General features: G+C 32.8%; 1 protein-coding gene across 3 annotated transcripts in view; it reads left to right on the plus strand.

Annotated features, from left to right (window-relative positions):
• Kcnj3 (potassium inwardly rectifying channel subfamily J member 3) overlaps positions 1 to 21,226 on the plus strand; it is a 136,612-nt gene that overhangs the window by 25,197 nt on the left and 90,189 nt on the right. The window contains exon 3 of one of the 3 annotated variants that reach the window (XM_074070812.1): positions 407 to 19,986. The exons of the other annotated variants lie outside the window; for them this stretch is intronic. Coding sequence (XP_073926913.1) covers positions 407 to 411 — 5 coding nt within the window. The 3' untranslated portion in view covers positions 412 to 19,986. Of the gene's footprint in view, positions 1 to 406; positions 19,987 to 21,226 lie in introns of those variants that run through there. 3 annotated transcript variants of the gene reach the window in all.

Raw genomic sequence — 21,226 nt, forward strand, 5'->3', positions numbered from 1 at the left:
ATTGCACACACATTGTGTAACTTTAAATTAAATTCTAGAGTGCACTTTTGAATCATATCCTGTCTTTTGAAATTCTTTAAGAAAATTATACTTCCAAAGAAAAAAAAATCTCTCAGAAAGTTGATATCTGTTAAATTAGAAAATTAGATGAATCCTTTTGTAAAAATTAAACTGACAGATTTTATAGTTGTGTAAATTAGTTTAATAGTGGCAGTGTCTTATTAATAAGTAATCTCAGGAGTAGCTAAGATTACAAAATGTCTATGGGTATATGAGTGTGAGTATTTGTGTGTGCTTCTGGATTTCTGTTACAAGACACTTAAGATTAACCAAGTGCTATTTTCACCATCACCATTATTATTATTAATGTTTTTCTTGTTATTATTTTGTCTGTACTCTTATAAAGAATGAATTAATTCAACAAAGGCCAACGATAGATAAATTCTGCCTATAGATGGACCTCCATTGATGTATTTTGAGCAAAGTAAATTTCCAAGTGATTTAAGGCAAAGGTACGGATATTTCAATTATTTTTCTTACATCTCAAACATTTTCTTTTCATGTGTCACCAAGGTCATTGTAAGTTGTTATACACTTACCCTCATTCAGTGGTTTTTATTTTGCCAGTGAAAGGAAGAACAGAATATAACCTGTTGAAAAATGCTTTCCCGGACACATTTTATTTCCTGGAATAATGCCAGCAATTATGTGCCATAAGAATGGTTTATTGTTGTTTTAGCAGTAGCTTGGCCATGTCCCAGCATAATGTGGTTTCAATTTGGAAAAATGAGGATTTCAACTATCTGACAGAATAAAATATGATGTAATAGGCAATGGTAACTCTATCTTACTGCTACATTTTTCATACAATGTTTCACCTTAATTATTTGTAAATATAAGTAAAGCATTACATTTTATTGGTAATATACATGTACACCTTTGATGCAGACCTGAGACATGAAGAAGTATTACTTTACTGTGAAGCGTTTTTAAGTGACATCTGGGCTTGTAATGGTTCCCCTGGGAGATTCTTCTGCTGCTTAATGGTACATGTTTCAAAAATAGTTTTCTTAGGGATTTGAAAATCTCCTTCAAAAAATATAACTTCATTGATCCAATGTCTACCAAGTCTTCTCATTCTGTTTGAAAATAAAATTTTTCAAAATTCTTTTTATCATATTCCTACCTTGTCATACTCTAGTCAGGCAATAAATGTTTATTTTGGTTTTGTTCTTCCATATTTGTTTTTTGGACACTTGTCCACTACTACTTTCTACTTTTTATATCTTGCATTTTCCACCAACTACCTGGATGTTTTGGGAAGAATCTGTTTTTTGAAATTTACCTTTCTTTTTTGATTTTTCAAAAGCAGTAGAAACAATATCTCTCCGCTTATGACTTTTAGTGTTACCTTTAGAATTCTAAGAGATGTGGTATAGAGCATTCATTGCAAGGTTGAAGTTCTGTGTAGGAAAATGTTTTCAAGCTCAGGGAGTGTGATTGCTTCATCTATTTTCCACTTTTTTCTCCACCATTTAAAGACATGAACTTTCACAGTTCTACTTCCTGCATTTTTCCTTAGAAATGTTTGATAATGTTTCTGTGACAAATTTTATTCCTTAGTTTTTAACAATGCTTTTTGATTCCCCCTAAAATGATGATGATTATGATGATAAATGATAAATGATAATTATATATGTATATGATGGACCATCTGTGAGAGATGCAGAGGGATGACAAGGATGGGAATATGCTTTACGTATACATTTGAATATAGGCTATGAAACCCTCCAACAATGTTTGAAAGCAGGTGGGGGGAGAGAGGGAGATAGTGGGAGGAAGAGAGAGGGAAGTGATAATGGAATAAAACTTGTTCAAGGTAAACTGTATAAACATGTATGGAATTATCACAATGAAATCCCCTCATATTATTAAGTTATGATAAGTATTTTTTTAAAAAAAACTCCTACTTTCCCATCTTTATTAAATCATTTGGCATAATGTAGACAGATCTGCCAATAACTGAAAATCATTTTTAGTTAAACCACTTTATGGAAAGACCAAGCATTAAATATTTTCAGAACTGTACTTTTTAGTATTTATAGACTATTGTAGGTAATTTTTCCTACACTGGTTTCTCCCTTTAAAAGTTTGCTTAGATTTTGGCCTTTTAGGGTCCAGAAGTTATATATTATATTAACTTTTTAAAAAATGACTATTGCAATAGTCTTATACCTGCCTAGTCAGCTACTGTGGTAAATAGAATGTTGTGTTGCAGTCCAATTCTTTCCTTAAGCAGCCACGTCATCTTTACCAGGTCAAATATTATTCTAAAATAAAATTTTCCTCATTTATAATACATGAACAATACTGCATGTCCTGATTTTTGTTAAGACAAGGGGAAATTAGTATTTTATGAAATTAATAAGTGTCATGATGTGAAAAATACAACTTTAGTGAGTGAAAATGACTTAAGTGTCATTTTTATTCCATTTTTCTCTGAGTATTGATGTCATTATTTCTCATTTTTCCTGAACTCTTCTTTTTCTAGCTATATCCAGATTTCAATAATATTTTGTGTCATATTGAATACATATTTAATAAAGTTACATTCTTGGTGATTCTTCTTTAATGAAGAATCAGTAAGCCACCAGGACTCTTGTTATTGCTTATGTTTTATAGAAATAGCCCTTTTGCTTGGTTTTATCTACCTTTTTTTGTTCTTGTCCTCATGGATTTTTGTGATAATTTGCTCTGATTCTCTGATGCAAGGTAGTCCAATCAATTTTTGGACTACCTTTTAAGGCTGTCAGTTTGGAAGAGGAATAGTTAAAAAATCATATATTCTAAAAACTTTTATGATGTTACAGTAAATCTCTTTTCTATTACTATAGCGTAGGTCTGATGTCACATTTTGAAATTTGTGTGTTTGGTTCCTGGAAATACTGTAACAAATCTGTCACCCTTACTAAAATCCAGTGTTTGCAAAGTTGTTTGAATTTCCTGTAGAAGAATGTAGTGCATATATTTCTGCTTACTGATTTTAAAATATGTCAGATGTTGGAGGAGGTTGGATCACATCATATATATATATATAGGAATTACAAGCATAGACTTTAGAGTGAGACTGTATGGTATTTCTTTTTAATGTTATTGTCTTATTGTTGTGCTGGGGGTGCATTGTGGCATTTACAAAAGTTCTTAAAATATATCAAATATAGCAAACTTGAATTCACCCTCCTCCATCATTCTCCTTTATCTCCCATCTACCCATTCCTGGAATAGTTTCAACAGGTCTCTCTTTTCCATTTACATACATGGATACACAGTATTTGCACCATATTCACCTCCCACATCCTTTCTCCATATCCTTACTTTCCACTGCTACCGACCCTCTCCAGACAATACCTGTTCTACTCTCCTGTTCTCTGATTTTGTGAAAGAAAAAAAATGACATTTTTGTTTAAGAGTTTTATCTTCTTTTTTCTTCTACAAAATTGGAGAACAGGAGGGTAGAACAGATCCTGCCCAGGGCAGGGGAGAGGGTTAGTACTAGTGGCAAGGAAAGGAGGGTGAACATGGTGCAAAAAATGTGTATACATCTATGTAAATGCATAAATGATACCCGTTGAAACTATTATAGGAATTGGGGGGATAATGGAAAGCAGTGGAGGGGAGGAATTCAAGTTTAGTATATTTGCTATATTGTAAGAACCTTTGTGAATGCAACAATATACCTCCATCAAGCACAATAATAAAGGATAAGAAATTTAAAAAAGAATGAAAGTGGATCATTAAAATCTTTCATTGGGAAATCAAGTAACTCTAACATTAACATATGCAAATCAATGATAACTTTGGCTTGATTTTAGAATGAGAATGTGAGTGACAAAATGCAAATGCCAAGGGGAAATCAGTTACCTTATTTTTTCATTATTAATGTTTTACTTTTGTCTACTGAATTCTGGAGCTACTTTTTTTTAATTCAATGTTTGTATGTAATCTTGTCTGTGCTTGACATTCTTTAATAAAAATGGTTCAACAGAAGAACAGCCACAAAAAAGACAGCTATTCAGGGAGTTCACTTGTGATGTGTCCAAGTACTTATGTATTATAACCTGAATTGGCTCATCTTTTTTTTTTTTTTCTTCTTTCTACCCTAGTTCCCTTCTTATGGCGATTTCAACAGGCTTAAAAATTCTATATTCATTCTTCTATAGTGAGTACATCAACTATATTCACCTTAACTTCTTTCTTTCACCCTCCATCTCTTGTATGTGACCTTCCTTTAGCATAATCAATTTTCATAATATTGCTGTATTTGTATCAGGTCTATATTCCACATATGACAGAAAACATGCATCTTTTGGCTTTCTGAACCTGACTAACGTCACTTAAGCTGATGTTCTCCAGTTCTATCCCTCTGGCTTTTGTTTCTATGTGACATATATTATTTGTCTAATTCTGGGCAAGTTGATTAAGTTTCCTTTGGTTTGACTTCTTATGAAAAACAGGAGTACAAATTATACCTATCCCAGTTTCCTTTTGAAGTGTAGGAAAGAATTAAATTAACAATATTAATAAAAGATTGTATTCTTAGTGTGCTTAATACATTATTTACTACTTAAGAGATATCCAGTAAATATTAGCAATTTTTACTTTTATAATTAAAAATCTTTAATATTGTAAGATTCTCAGTTTAATTCATCTCATGAAGACTCAAATTAACATCTGTAATATATGCCAGTTTTCTTAGACTACTTCTCTAAAACACTTAAGGATGAAAATTGTGTGAAATTGCAATAAGTTTACCATAGGATTTTAGTAACAAGTACCAAAGATGAAGGCTTACTCAGTTTCAGCATGCTTTAATTGACAGGTACAGGTTTAGCATAATTAGAATAAATTGAAAATTGGATTGATTTATTTCAAGTTTGGAGAATTATATCCAAAATTTATACTAGTTTTTCCTACCAGACTATTATAAAAGAATCTCACTTTTCCTTTAATTTTAAATGCTATAAAATGCCATAAAAGTGCTAGAGGAATCAGTTCTTTTTAACTGATCAGATGATAGTCATTTAATTGATTTCCTTTTGAACTGGAGTATGATTATGTATTTAATAATCAGTGTTCACAATATCTCTCAGATATTTTATTAGCAATTGTATGTCTAACTCTTAATTAAATCTGGCTTTTTGTCATATTTGTTACACAGAATATTTGAGTGTTTTCAATGATTTACTTATTATATAGATTATTGTCAGTATAACAGTACTGACAATATAACAGTATATTGGCTTGTAATTTTGGACAATAATTTTAAATATCATGGCTACTCATCACTGAGGACTATGAGGCTACATATCTAGAGCAATATAGATGCTATAAATTAGCAAACTGTAATGAAATAATTTTAAATCAGAATAACCTTGTATCAGAAAGCTTGATTTATTGTTGCAATACTTTGTTCTAAATAAAGATATATGAATGAGGAATACATTTAGTTGCAAGTGGTAGAAAATGTAACCAACGGTGGTTTAAACAGCTAGTTTGTTTTCTATTTGTAATGAGATATTCAGATGCAGACAGTGGGTACAGCTGCTCACAGATGACATCAGAGAGTCAGACTCCTGGCTTCCTTGGCTCCTTTAACATGTTTTTCTTATGATTGTTGCTGTGCTTTTGGCCATTAATGCAGAAAAATGGAAGCAGAAGAGAGACCAAGAGAACTTTCTCCTAGACAGGCTTTGTCATTTTACTCACAAAAGAACACTCCTAGGAAATTCTGTCCTTATTGCATTGGTTAAAACTACCTCCTCCCACTTCCTACCCCCAAGTGGAAAAGTTTTAGGATTTGAGTATTTTTAACTGTCCATTTTCTTCGACTAAATAAAGGTTCTCTTCTCTTTGAGGAATAATGGGATGTGGGAATGCATAATTTCAGAGAAAAAGGAAAGCTTTGCTTAGCCAAGTTTTAAAACTTATGTTAATGCAATGTAATAAAAAGTATTATTTTAAATGAATTTCTCCAGCTTAATTTAAAATGCAAATAATGGAATGAAACCGTTTTATGTTTTTCTCTAATAAAAAATTTAAGTAGAAAGAAGTAGTTGCAGAGGAATATTAGTGTTACTTATTTAAGTGACTCAATATTAGCCTGATTGCTTTGTAATATGAAGTATGACTATTTTATAAGTAAAATAAAACCATGTCAACTTTTTGACTGTTTCATGAATTTTGCATATATGATAAATGTTAAAGTTCATATACAGTATTTTAGCAATTTTAAATTTTATTGTATAATTGAATATGCATTCATACTAGGAAACTTAATCTCCTACAAATATAGTTTGTCTCTCACTCCAGATTGAAAATGGACTTCCAGTAGATGGCTTATTATCTATAATATGTTTTTATGTCATGCCATCCAAAAACCTATAGTTTCTTCTTCCTTAAGGAATAGGGAAGGAAGCTCACTGAAAAGTGAAATCACATCTTTGAAGTAATTTAATTTTTTTGAAGTAATTTAATTTTTTTCCTAAAAAAGAAATAAGAATATAATTCATTTCAGCTCTGTGGTATAAATCAAGTAAACAAAAAAGGATTTGGAGTAAAAAAGATGCATTCACAGGAAGGTGTCATTACATGTCCCTGAGAGTTTGAAAAAGGTTGCCTATTGACATGAAGTGTTACTTCATTAGAGTTTAAACTACAAATAAAATTTTAGCCAGCATCCAGAGCAAAAGCTTGCTGAAGTTCTATAGTATTTTGTGAGTTGGGTAATTGCATTTGCTACTCTGTGTGGGACACAAAATAAGAGATAGGGCTGCCATATCTCAAAGAGAAGTGCTTTAGGAATAGCAGAATTTCAAACAGTTTTGAAAACTGAAGTTGAGTTAGTGATTTTTTAATGTTTAAATTACTACCTTTAGCTACTTGTCTTTTTTGTATTATTTGTTGAAGGACCTCTGCTAGTTTACCTGTGCCCTGAATAAGAGAATTTGTCTAGTTAATTCAAGGAAAATCTTCTGCCTAAAATTCACATGTTATATACATATTTGAGTTGTTCTGAAATAAGCCAGATAATTTCATTTCAATACATGTAACTAGTGTTTTAATTTATGTAACTAGTGCTTTGTTTATCAAAATAATGATGGTAGTTCTGTAATGTTGCCTCATATACTTGGGGTCATACAAAAATACCTTTTCAAATAGATGACAAGTGAATGGATTTTCTTTTGAGAAAAAACAAAAGAAAGGTTTTGTCAGGTACTACTTTTTCAATTGAAACAATTTGATTCACTTTTTGTCTGCAAGAGGAGATTATTTGATTAGCCCAGGAATAACATTTTTCTACCAAATGAGTTTGGCAACATCCTTTTCAGTGGGTCTGAGAGTAATTTGCATTTTACATGTCACAGTCTCATTCTGAACTTTGGCTTGTGAGAGAAAATAAAACTACCCGCTAATTTAAAAAGTACTGGAATGTAAATTATTAATTTAGCTCAGTTTATAGAGAACAGTTTAGTAAGAAGTCAGTTTCGCACCTTTTGATTCTGCATATTTTATTTTTAAATGTCCATTTATCCAGGACAGTTTTATTGCAGCATTATTTGTCACTCTTTCTTAATTAGGATAACTAATGGGCTTCTCTGTTTCTCATCCCTTCCTTTTCTTAATGGCATTAGATACTTTTCTTACTCACTAGTGTTTTGTACATGAAAGACAGTTGCAGACTTCAGAAATTCTTTAGAAACATAAAAAAATCTTATGGGGTCATATTTTGGAATAGGATTCAAAAGATTTGTATCTTCAATCAGTTTTTTCCCTTTATATCACCATTTGGCTTGAAGTTTTACACAGACAAAAATGCTACCTTGGCACCATGAATAGCTCATCTGCTGGTCAGTTCTGCTTTCTTTGCGTTGTTTCATACCACCCATCAGAATCCAACATGTAGCTTTGGGCCTATTGAAAAATTCCAGAAAGATATCACTCAAAAGCATGTATTATTTACAGATCACTTGAAAGTACTAAGGATTAATCAAGAATGGAAAGTACAAAACACATGTAGCTTGTATCAGTAATTTATATTCAAAATGGAAAATAAATCAGACCTTTAAAGCATTTCTAGGAAACTAATTATGCCCAGCATAATGCCGGAAAAAGCAAACAAATAAAAACTTTAATACTGGGTTTTCATTAGCCTATAAGGATGAATACATTTTTTTCATATTCTACTATTCTTTATATAAATTTAGAGATTAAACCCTCTGGCAAGAACATATTTTGGTCATTGAAACAGATTCTATCTCCAAGATTCTGTTTTACATTTTTATTGCAAATTGTTTTAGTTATTATATTTGAATTGGCTTAAATCTAATTCTCAAATTACTGTTTCCCCTTTTACTGTATATTAATCATAAATTTAAATTTAAAAAGCATAGATTCCTACCTTTTACAAATTCAATCTTCAATGTTTTTATTTTCCTGAAAAATAATAAACAGTTATAATAAATGTTGAGTGGTCACATTTTCCCTTGAAGAGTAAAAATATGTTTTTCTAAGACGTTTAAATAAAATGTAAAGTCAGTTTTACATTGACTATCTTTATTGATTTTAAATTCAGGCTCTCTTTAAGATGGAGATAAAAGGCTGAGTCACTGATACCACCTGCTTGTCTCAAGTGAACAAATATCTACGCCATAAGGATGTCTATGAAAAATTCCTTGTCTTGATTTTAAGGTTGAAGCTTTAAAACCAAGATTACTAGGTGGTCAGTGCTTCATATGTTAAGGAAGTGGTAGATTCATTCACATAGAATTTTTTAAACATAAAAAACTGGTTCAATGACTATTAATCCCCCATTGCCAATCTACATTTAGAAGTATATCGTTGAGAATTGTTAATGTAGAATGTGCTATTCCACTGGGAATTTGCTGTCCTGGGGTATTGTTCCATCCCTGTTCCACAAAAAACTAAAGATATGAGTTTTGTGGGTTCCTAGGAGAATTTGACATGTTTTTTCAGTGTGCATATATAGATATAATCAGGATAAGATCCAAGTTTTTTGGACTTATAACTTACACAATAATTAGAAACTTTTTTTATGTTACTTTTGCAGATTTTACAAATGTTGATGACACAAACATTTTAAGGGCTTATTGGTAACTTGGGGAGGGCCTGTGTGAGTGACCCTGAAGTTTAAACTTTTTAACTATATGATAAATCTACTTTCAGTGTAAGCTAATATTTGCATTTTTGCTTCTAAATTCAGAAGCATGGGAATTTGGAGATGGCTGAGAATGTACTTTACTATAATACTGAAAGTAGCTAATGCATCTTAGCTCATTTGCCTTAAGCTAACTTCATGTCAGAAGAAACAGCTAGGCCTCATTGATTCTAGGGGGAATCTTGACCAAGAAGGCTGTTTACTGAGGAGGGAAAGACACAGTAATACTAGGAAAATCTGTAGTGATTCTCCATGATCAGTGTCTAACGAAGAGACATCACAATGACAACAGTCTTCCCCTTGATCCTCAGCAAAGAAAATGAATCAGTGAAGTATCAGCCATAAGAAATTTTGAGGCATTTCAAAAATCCCAAAACTAATGCTAAAGAAGCCCCCAACAATTGCCACATATGTGTCATATAAAAGGACCAACAATTGGTGATAACAAGGATGGAGGCAAGACAACTATTTTGTGTCCAATGAAATAGAACTAGAGAGGTACCAATGTTTTACCCCTCTACCTTCAATCCTTACTCCTATACCCTTTCCAATTTTGCAAGAGTTAGCAGATGGAAAGTGGATGATGGAGAAAGTGAAGATCAGACAGCACATCCCTACCGACATGGAGTGAAAAAACCTGAATTTGAAATTCAAGTTTGATTTTAGAGAGAACTGAATCATTTAATCATAAAAATGAGTTGTGAGTATCAGTATATAGAGCACTGTACTTTAAAGTTACCTAAAAGATTGAAATGTCAGAATATTAAAGAATGAAGATCTAGCTCAATGATCACAATAACTAAAAGGAAAGCATTTTTTGTTTCTTTTCATATCAATTTCAGGCTGCTTAATAAACAAGTTCCATTTATATTCAGTCAAGTAATAGTGATGGTTTCAGCAGGCTGGACTTTGCACAATTTTTGTGGGCCTGTTTAATGGTCACCTGAATGAATATCTTTAAAAATACTTTTACTAGTATATTATAGTGGCATAGGGGGTTTCATTGTAACATTTCCATGTATGTGTACAATGTATCCCAGTTATGTTCATCTCCTTTATTCTTCTCCCTCTTCTAGCTTCCCATTCTTAAAATGACTTCAACAGGTTTCAATATTCCATATTCACACATGTATATAAAATGCATAAGCTATATTCACCTTGCATTGTTCAAGGTTCTGAGATAAATTTCCAGTACCACAACAGAAAAAAGCAAAAACAAATACCCTATAATTTATATGTACATGAAACTAGAGGAAAGTCTGAGCCAGTGGTGCTATGTCAAGATTAAAAAGAGCCCACCCAAGCTAAGCTTCTTGAGGTGAAATCTGCAACATCTGAGATGAAAAATACACTGGTGGAATCAAACTAGAGCTAAATATTGCAGGAGAAAAGATTAGTGAATTTTAAGATATGGTATTATAAACTATTCAAAATAAAATAGATATTTTTGTTTTATAAAGAGCATCAGTTAGGTGGGAGTTATCTATAAGATGGAGGAAGATGTCAAAAATGGTTTAAGCAACAGATGACCATGGATTTTCCAAATTTGATGAAAAGTGTACCCCAATGTACTCACCTTGTCAAGAAACTCAATCTTAAGTCACAAGGGGCTTGAAGAAAGCTACACTAAGGTGAATTGTATTTAAATTAACTAAAATCAATGACAGAGAGACAATTTTTAAAAACCCAGAGGTAAAAAGAAACATTTCTACAGGAAAATAATGATAAGCAGCAGGTTTTTCTTCAGAATCATTGCAAGCAAGAATAGAATGGAGCAATATTTTTAAAGTACTGAAAACAGATGGGAGTGGCAGCTAGAATGTTATAACCAGCAAAGACTATCATTCAACAAAGAAGCCAAAGTACTTTTTTCATACACACAAAAGCTTAAATAATTCACCACCTGCTGATCCACCTTGCAAAAAATGTTGAAGGGATTCCTTAAGGAGGAGAAAAATAGTACCAGATGGAGATCTGAGTTATACTACCGCACAAGAGCACAAGATAAGATCAACCTAGTTGAGAACAAAGAAGAATTACTTTTATTTGTGATCTTTTAGAATTGCAGTCTGGAAAATAGCAAATTAAACAGTGTTTGAAAAATGTACTCCTATGTTTTTCAATGTGACTTTACTGCTTAAACTACAAGGGAGATTATTAATTACTTCTCTTCTTTGTCAAAAACTGTGATTTCTGTATGCAAGGTCCAACTGTCTTGCCAGGGAGGAATTGGACGCAGACTCAGGAAGCAAGAGATGATTTTATAAAATGTTAAAAAAAAAAGTAGTGAATTTTATTCCAGAAGTTCAGTTTAGCCCAGTTTACAAGGTCAGCCAGCATGTACTTGGTGGATATGTGGAGACAGGCTATTCAAAAGTTCAGCTGAAACTAAATGAAACTGAACTATGGGCGTACCTGAAACCTGGTTTAACAAGACCTCCTCAATCCGTTTTTAATGCTCTGAATCAATGCTACTCCACTTTGGTTTTCTTCCCTGACAATACAAGTGAAGAACACATCAAGACTAAATACATTAAGCAAATATTTTTATAACCCTCCTAAAGTACCTTTTGCATCACAGGACTAGTTTAATGCAGTAAATATAAAGAAACTAGAAAGCATAAATCACAAATTATCTAAGAAAGAAATGAATTCCCTTTGTCTAGAATTTCTAATTTCTACTTTTACAAAAGGTAGACCTTCAGTTAGGCACTGTTTTGTACTTTTCTATCAAGTTCACTTTGTTAAATTCTATAATATGAGAGAATATGGGAAACTATTTGCATTGCAAAAAGAAGTCTTAAATTACTCTAGGGACCTTTTCTTATGTGACACGCACTCTACCAGTTCCTGGAGTGTTCACAACTATGTAAAATTCCACGTTGGATAAATGGCCAGATTTTTTTCTCCCTTCCTATCCTTATTCCCACATAAAAGTTTAAGTTCTCAGTTTCTACTTGAGAGTCTTAGAATAAGCGCCCAATTGGGTTTCCATGGGTGATGACAGTTAGTCACTCTCTATTCTTCTACTTGTCTCCCTCCCTCTTGCACTTGGAGAAGGACCATTCACCCCTCCATACCCTACTTTTCATGCTGCCATTGCAGTAGTGAGGTATTCCTCTGTGCCTGCAAACATGTTTTCTATTTTGGAACAGAACAATTGAATCATGAATACCTTGAAGGTTCAAGCACGAACCTTCTTTGAGTTTTTTTTTTTTAATTTGGTCAGGGGAAATTAAATTATTCCATAAGAGTGGGGTACCCCTCCAATTACAGAACTGGAGATGTAAACAAGAAAGCATACAGAAGAGTACTCAGGCTAATATCTCAGGAGGTACCTCCCAAAGATACTTTAAAAGTGTTGTTTTTCTCTGCTTTTATTTTTTTATTTGGGAAAACAGTATTTTCACGTGTTTTACATCTGGTTAATATGACTTTGTGTCATCTAGGCATACGTAATGATTTTTCGTTGTACATACAAATGAAAAGCAGTGAGTTACACAAATGGAAAGGAGTGGCTAATGATAAGAAAGTCACCCTCTCAATTTTCCTTAGGTGAAATGAAATAAAAGTGGATGATAAAGGTATTTTAAAGTGAAGTAGAAGTTGACATTTGATAAAATATTTACCCACAGTAGTTTTATTACTTTTTTCTTAAAGTTTTAAAAAATATATTGTTTATTTGTTCCTATAATAAGAAAGGAAAAAGAAGCCAATATTTGAGTCTCTTTCATTAGGGTTGTAGCTGATGGCTCACATTCAGTCTTAATTAATGATGTCACTTTTCTCTGAAACACTAAATATGCCAATAACCAGACAGGATTACAGTGGTACTTCTCATGTAAAACATGCATGTAAGTTCATATTGTCCTCTTACCATTTAGGAAAAAGCAAATAACTCCTGGATTTTTTTCATTTTTCTTTTAATCTCTCACGAAATTTGATAATTTCTATACTGAGGAAGCTGAATAAAGTTTTATATTCATGGTTTTCTATGCCAGTATAGATCTTTTATGTAAAAAAATTGACCAAAATTATCAAAATCACAAGCTTTCTATTCACATAAAATTCATGATTTTTGGCATGCACAGTAACATCATCACAGTACCCAAATAAAGACAAACAAACAAAACAGGCATCCTTACCTTTATGAGGCTTAATTGTATCAGAGACCCTTCTGTGACTGCCATCTGGTAAACTTTGTTGAATTTAGTTTATAGACTACATGGCACCTTGGTTTTAAATAATGCTTGATATGTACTTTTATGAACACTTATGTAATTTGGCAATTTCAAGCAGAAATATAGTGTTTACATTTCTTTTGAAAGATGAGATAACACTGAGCTTACTTTCTAACTTTAGGTTGAATGGCATTCATCTCTTGTCCTGGTGTAACATGCTTTCCAGGCTCCTAGTCTTCACACAGTCTCTTTCGCTCATTTATGTTACCTACATGGTCCAATAATGAATTTGTAGCCTTTACTCTAGGAACTGAAGACAGGGTGAGCAGATATACCTTCTAACAGCCTGGTTGTAAAACACATATCACAGCTGAAAATGTAATCTTAAAAATCAAATCTCTTTGATAGAAGTGAAAATCTAATGGGAGAAAAACCTATATTCAACAGTTCTTGAATAAGCATGAAATATGTTTTAATAAAGAGTATCTATGTTTTAGACCATACGTTCACCATGCAGTGATATTAATTATAGATTACTTTTCATTTTTAATGCTGTATGCTACCTTTGAATTACTAGTTTGCATCATTGCATGCTTGCCAGTGTATTGTTAAAAAGGAGGAAGAGGTTTCTTTACTGTTTTTCTTCAAGTCTGCGCTATGATTGGAAACTATTTTTAGTAATGGCTTCTGTTATTATTTTCCTGCTTGATCATATGTTCCCTGTTGTTGTCAATGATTAAAAAAATACGTCCTGGTTTCTTGGAAACTTGCTCAATACGAATTTTACATTCCATCCTCCCAAAGCAGTATGTTCATTTTTGTTAATAGAATTTCAGTAGTATAACTATTTAATGGATGCCATTCTTCATTAAGGACAGTACTTTTGTTTTCTCATTAATACTTTGTTGCTGTTGTGTTGACTGATGCCTTTTTAGAGAGAAATTATGGGACTCTGATGTCACGCCCTAGATGAGACTTTCCAGTTTTAGCATCTGTCCCCTTGGCACGTTTCCTGGTGTTGACAGTTGGGTAAGAAGACACCCCTGGGTTTTATGAAGTCCTCCTGCTACAGATGGTAGGATTTTGCTTTTAAAGAGTCTGTTTTAGCACTAACTCTCTTTTTAATCTCCTTCCTATTTTTTTGGTGAAAGTTTTATATAATCAAAAAATGGCATCTTATATAAAATAAGTACAAAATTATTTTAATGTGGCTCATGATATTAAATCCAAACCACAGATTTTGAATTGGCAGAATCCATCAGTTCTAGCCCTGTAGTTGACTTGCCAGACAAAAAATAATGTACAGTACAGCCAAAAAAATTTTTAAAAAAGAACCAAGACAAAGCACTTCAGTTGCTTCTTGAGTTTTCCTACTGAGTTTCAAATAGATGAATGTTTTACTCCCTATAACACAGATTTTGAGAGAATCTTGTAACTGCATTAACCTTGTGAATGTATTTAGTATGTGTGGGCAGTACTTTATTAACACTTTTTGAGAAACATGTCTTTTCATAAACTTAGGAAATATTTATTGAGTAAATGTTACATGCTAGTTCTTTTTGCAAGTGTTTTTATATGTTGCTGAGGCCTCTCATCACTTTCTAAAGTTTGCACTGCTACAGTGTGGTAAATTCGATTGTCAGAGAGGTTGGATAATTGCTCCAAGGCCATATAGCAGGCTAATAATGCATCTGAGATCTTAACCCTCGCCCTCTAGCTCTAGGGCTCATTCTCTGCAGGACAGACTGTAAACCACTTTTGCCTGATAAGCTTAATTGCAGTTTTCCCATAAAGAAATAAAAGTGGAACTGTTCTCCTTTCCTATACCATCTTCTAATTTTGCATTTTAATGAAAAAATTTCACTTACTTTCTTTGGTCTTAAATGATTCACAGTGAATCAATTACATTAAAAGTAAAATTTGACTACCTTTGGATTTTGAGACATAATCATTCTGTAGTTAAATCTTCTGCTGTGGAAGTAGACAGCATAGGACATAATTTTGAATAAATTTATATTATCAATGTAGAATATCATAGCTGACAACAGAATTATAAGATTAAGTTGAGCTGAAAAATGGTAGATAAAAACAGAAGTTTAGCTCCCTTTGATATCAAACTTTCACTGAAATGACTAAAACTGTATTACAAAGTAATAAATTCATAATAATTCTGCAAATAAGGTAAGATTATAATCTGGTAATAAAACATTTTGATGAGTATTGTAATTTTCAGCATAAAAATCTTGTATATATTTTTGATTGTGGTAAAATACACATAGCCATAACATAAAATCCACATCTTAACCATTTTAAGGACATAATTTAAATGTAACTGTAAGGTTGTGCAGGCATCATCACCATCCTCTCCGTAACTCTTTTCATCAAATACCCTATAAACATATACCCACTCCCCAACTCCCATCCGCATCCTAGTAACTGACATTCCACCCACTTTCTGTCTCTGATTTTGACTACTATAAGTACTTCATGTAAATGAAATCATACAGTACTTGTCTTATTGTAAATGACTTTTTTCATGTAGCTTAATGTTTTCAGAGTTCATTTGTGTTATAGTGTGTGTCATAATTGCCTTCCATTTTAATGCTGAATGATATTCCATTTGTACATGGATGCCACATTTGCTTATCTTTTCATCTATCATCAAGATGTTTATATTGCTCCCATGTTTTAGCTATTAGGGTACTGCCTGGACAGAAGAAAGTGAGGAACCACTTTGTAACTGTCAAGTGGGTGTAAAAGTTCACGTTCTCACTCTTTAACTCTTTCTTCTTTTTAACATTCTGGTCTTCCCTGACTGCTAGGCCAGGGTGGTAGCATTCTGCACTCCACTGATTTCTCTCCATCTGCTACATTTAGAAACACCATCTTACTGTTCCCCAATTGTCTTGTACTGATTCTACAAGGCAGATGGGTGTGATAGTTATTGGTAAAACACCTGTCTCTCTGTAAGACTTCCCCTGACACTGTCTCAACAGGAAGGGGAGGGTTCCTTATTACAGTTGGGAATGAGGTCCACAATTACCAGCTGGTTTCTCCTGGAACAAGGGTGTGGAATGAGGTTAAGTTGGGTGAGAGGTGGTCATTATTGCCTGCTGGCTTGCTACTCATTCTTTGAGACCTGGAGGGAAACATGGGGTAACTTTTTGTAGCCAGGTGAAGGTGAAAATCCACATCCTTCATTTCTTCACCTGGCCTTTGCTGATGTCGGTGGGTCAGGGGTAAAGCCTTTTCTATGATGTTTGACTGGAACAGATAGATTTTCATGTATGAGTTTTCTGTCTTGCTGGGCTGCTCTTTTCCTTGCAAAGAGAGGAGAAAAGAGGAAAGGAGGGGAAAGGAGAGAGAAAGAGGAAGAGAGAGAGGAAAGGGGAGGGGGGGGAGAGAGAGAGAGAGAGAGAGAGAGAGATTTTATTTTATTTTTGCATGTATGTATGTGTGTACGTCTGTGCCCATTGCATTTGTCAGTTGTTCTTTGCTCTAAATTTGATCATTGAAGTTGACAGAAAATTCAGTCTTACCTTTGGTCTTGAAGTTCATTGCTTTCAATATATTTGGCCTGTTCTAATAAAATACAACAAAGGAAACATCTTATAAATAACAGAAATTTATTTTCATTTCACAGTTCTGGAGACTGAGAAGGCCAAGATGAAGGCATTGGCAGATTCTGTGTCTGCCAAGGCCTAGTTTCTGGTTGATAGATGGCACCTTCTTGTGTCCTCAGGTCCCTTTTATAAGGACTCGGTGCTTGTGACCTAGTTATATTCCAAATTTTGTTTTCAGATATTTCAAACATAAAATTTGAATTTTTTTTTTTGGAAAAAGAATCATAGTAAGCATAAGAAAGTTCATAAAAGTTTTAAACACACCATAGAAAATTAAAGGACACCAAACTCTTTCACTTATATGTTGTCTTGCTGTAACGTTCTAGAAAATCAGTTATGAAATATATTCCCGAAGTTGTTATATCATAATGATATAGAAAATATTTTTGTCTAAGTGAGTAATAGTAGTGCATACCTTGGATTTTAGGAGTAAAACCTTGTCTTCCCAAAGTGACAGTAAGAACTTCTAACAGGAAAAGTGATTAGTGCTGTTGCTATTGAAAGAACAGGGAATCCCCAAAACATTACTTTTGTACAACATGTGGCACTCATCAAATTTGTGGTACTTTTTTGTTGTGTAAACTACTTTAGTGGTATACTGTATAATTATTAAGAAGTAATTTAAAATAATACCTTTCTTGGAAAGTAAATATTTTACTGAAATAAAACCTGCCTTTTGAACTATTGGCATTTGTTCCTATTACTCATCTACCAATGAGATTAAGGCAATGGTTCCTACTTCTTGTGTTATTATTTGTGAAAACAAAAAGAGTGGTAAGAGACAAACCTAAAAAGTTTTTAAGGGGGAAATTGAAAAAAGTTTAATAAATATTCTACTATACTTCTATAGTAGTATAGTTTTTGACCTTGTGTGTTTATGTATGTGCATATAACAAGGTCTATTATTAAGAGGAAAATGAACATGCAGATTTTACCATTTCTGGGGACCAAATGAGGAAGAGAGTTTCCTGTTCTAGGAAAGCAGGATTGGGGCACAGCATTAATGTTTCTAATATCTGAGCCTTCATACTACCCCTCTTCTCTCCACTACAAGTAAACAGACTTACCACTTCATGTCCGTATCAGATGAGAGAAAGAGTTGTCATTATTTTAATTTTAAATGAACAAATACCTGAATATGGAGTTAATTTCTCATGAGAAACAGACTTAGAGTTTTAGAAATGGAAAAATTTTAGGACCCAGAAGCCTATAGAATCCCCAAGAAAGACCAGACATTAGATGGGTGATGTATAGCTACTGAGATATGAATATCAGGGACTATTGCTTTGGGAATAAGGTGTGAGATGCCAGTGCTCAAAGCAAGAAAACAGTCATCTTTGAGTGAACTACATACTCCTTATCAGGGAGCATCTCATTTGTGACCAATTCTCAATAAGCCAAAAGTTCTTCAACTTTTCTGGATAAAATATACCTCCCTAGGACTCTAGCAAAAAATAGGAGGAATTTGGTTTGAGACCAGCAGAGCAAAAAATAGTGAGACCCTACCTCAAAGAACAAGCTAGTCATGGTGGTTCATACTAGCAATCCCAGCTACCCAGGAGGGAGAAGGGGAGGATTGCAGGCTAACGGCAGCCCCAGACAAAAAGTATGAGATCCAATCCAAAAAAATATTTTTAAAAAGAACTAAATTAAAAGAGGGCTGTGCATGTGGCTCAATTGGTAGAGCACGGCCTAGAAAGCATTAAGTCCTGAGTTCAAACTCCAACTCAGCAAAATAAATAAATAAATAAAATTGTTACTGAGAATACTGACTGACACACTAGGAAACACAAATTGTTTCAAGAACTCTTTGGAGGTTGGACATTTGGTAAATGTACCGTATAAATATAATAACAGTGCTCATGGGACAATGAGAAATGAAGTGGTTCGCAAATAACTGTAAATTTCAGCTGAGGAGATTTACCACAATAGACAACTACCAGCATCTTCACTCTCCAACCTCAGCAGGAGTCATTCTACCACAATGTTGAAGTTACCAGTTGCACTGCATAATGAGAATCACTTTTGGTTAGAATGGGCAGTAGTAAGATGGTTTGTTACCAATAGAGAAGTCAGTTTGTTCTTATAGAAGCCATTACCTTGGTATTAGGAATTCAGCCACTGAATACTAGCTAATGCATTCACTGAGAAGTAGGAGACCTTTCAAATGTATTTGGTTGTTACCAAGTGACCACTACATATTAATTAATGCTTTCTCAGATGACCACATTTGTAGAAAGCTCATCTACATGTCATGAAAACATTATCCATACTCAAAAATTTAAGCAAATTGACCTTGTTAAGGTTCATGAAGGTAGTTAGCTCACCAACTCCTCAGATGGTAAGTAAAATATCTGTCAACTGGTATGCTATAGACAAAAAGCAAAAACAACTTTTGCTTGCATGTGTGCGTAGCATGTATATAAGTCAGAACCACTGAATTCTATGAGTATGTAACTCATGACAGAGTTGTAACCTAAGATATTTTGTCTTTTGCTTTTATTCATTTAAAAACATAGTTGGATACTGGTTTTATTACTTTGTTTTATGACCATGGCAAAGTAAGATAGCTTCCACTACACTTACTACTATTATCTGTACAATGAAAACATTGCATCTGAAGGAGGGCTGATTTACTATATGAACCACTAAACAAATGTTCATCCACCTTCCTTTGAATTGAAAACTGTTAAAGTTATGCTTAAATGATACATTTACTGTAAATGTTTTATGAAAAAAAGTCCAGAATATAGGAATAAAACAATTATCTTTTCCCTCACATTTCTCCCATTGAACAGTACTAGACTTATGTAAATTATGTGCAACACACAAGTGAAATAAGACCTTATAAAGAGCTCATTCAAATTTTATTTGAGCAGAACTCTATTATGCTGCCATAATTAACCAGGTGATTAACAGAAGCTTCATTTCAACTTCAATATCTAAATAATTTAGTCATACATTTTGGTAATCTGTAGTAGTATTATATTGCTAATTATTGATAATATAATTAGAAAATTTATACTTAACAAAATTTTAGATAAAACAAATGTGAAATTTATGACACTATTAAAATATACTGCATTTCATTGTCATTTAATACAATGGTAACTTAATTCTAACACCAATTAGAATTCTTTTTCTGGTAATTTCTATGAAATTTTACCATGAAATTATTCCATTTATCAGAATAGTTTCTGAATGAAGTACAGATCATTTCTTTACTTCATGTGAGTCTAATGTAAAGAAGTAGACAAATACATGTGACAGCAAATACCGTCCATTAGTTACTTGTCCTCAGTGTTACAGCTGCTTTTGCCTTTTGTGCAGCTTGTGTGCAGGCTACAAGTAATTCAATGTATGTTTTGATTTGCCTTTGTGAATCATTTATCAACCAGAGGTTTTCGCTAATTTGCTGTTTTTGAAGCTCCTTATTTCATAGATCATGAACTAAATGTATAGTGGTGTATGTTCTGTGTCCACAGTGACAGCAGAAATGCTCATAATTGCTTTTATTTTTCTACCAAAATGGATAATTTTCATTTTTTCTGTGAATGATAGATTGTTCATTGAAAGAAACTTTGAAAATTTGTATTTGAGATTGGAGAAAATGAATCTGTAGATATAATTGCAATGATAGAAACTTGATTATCAATATTAGTTTAAAATAGTACTTATCTGAATTTATGTTACTGTTTATTTCTAATTTTTTTTGACATGGACAATTAGCTTGTTGACTTTTGTCTATATATTTAATAAATAAATTTCCCTCTAAGATAAACTGTCTCTAATGCTATATCCTATAAGTTTGGATAGTTGTTATTTATGAAACATCAAAATATTTTTATTTTGATCTTTAACTAATTTTTGAGCAAGGGTATTTAGAACTTTACTTCATTTTCCAAAATGTATGACATTTCAAATTAAGTTTTATCATTAATATGTTGTTTAGTTGCTTCCCACATAATTTCTTATGTGAGCTTTCCCAGATATTTATTACCGTTTACTTAAGAAACTGAAAGTTGAAAATGTGCCTCTGATAATATGAAACAAAGTTATAGAATTATATCATCCACAAAAAATTCACTTTCCTGTTCATTTTTATTAGTTTGCCAGACCTATCTTAATAAAGTACAAAGACTTGGTGATTAAACAACAGAAATTTATTTTCTCATAGTCCTGAGATT

This window comes from Castor canadensis, chromosome 4 (genome assembly GCF_047511655.1).
Source record: "Castor canadensis chromosome 4, mCasCan1.hap1v2, whole genome shotgun sequence".
In the NCBI taxonomy this organism is placed as follows: Eukaryota; Metazoa; Chordata; class Mammalia; order Rodentia; family Castoridae; genus Castor; species Castor canadensis.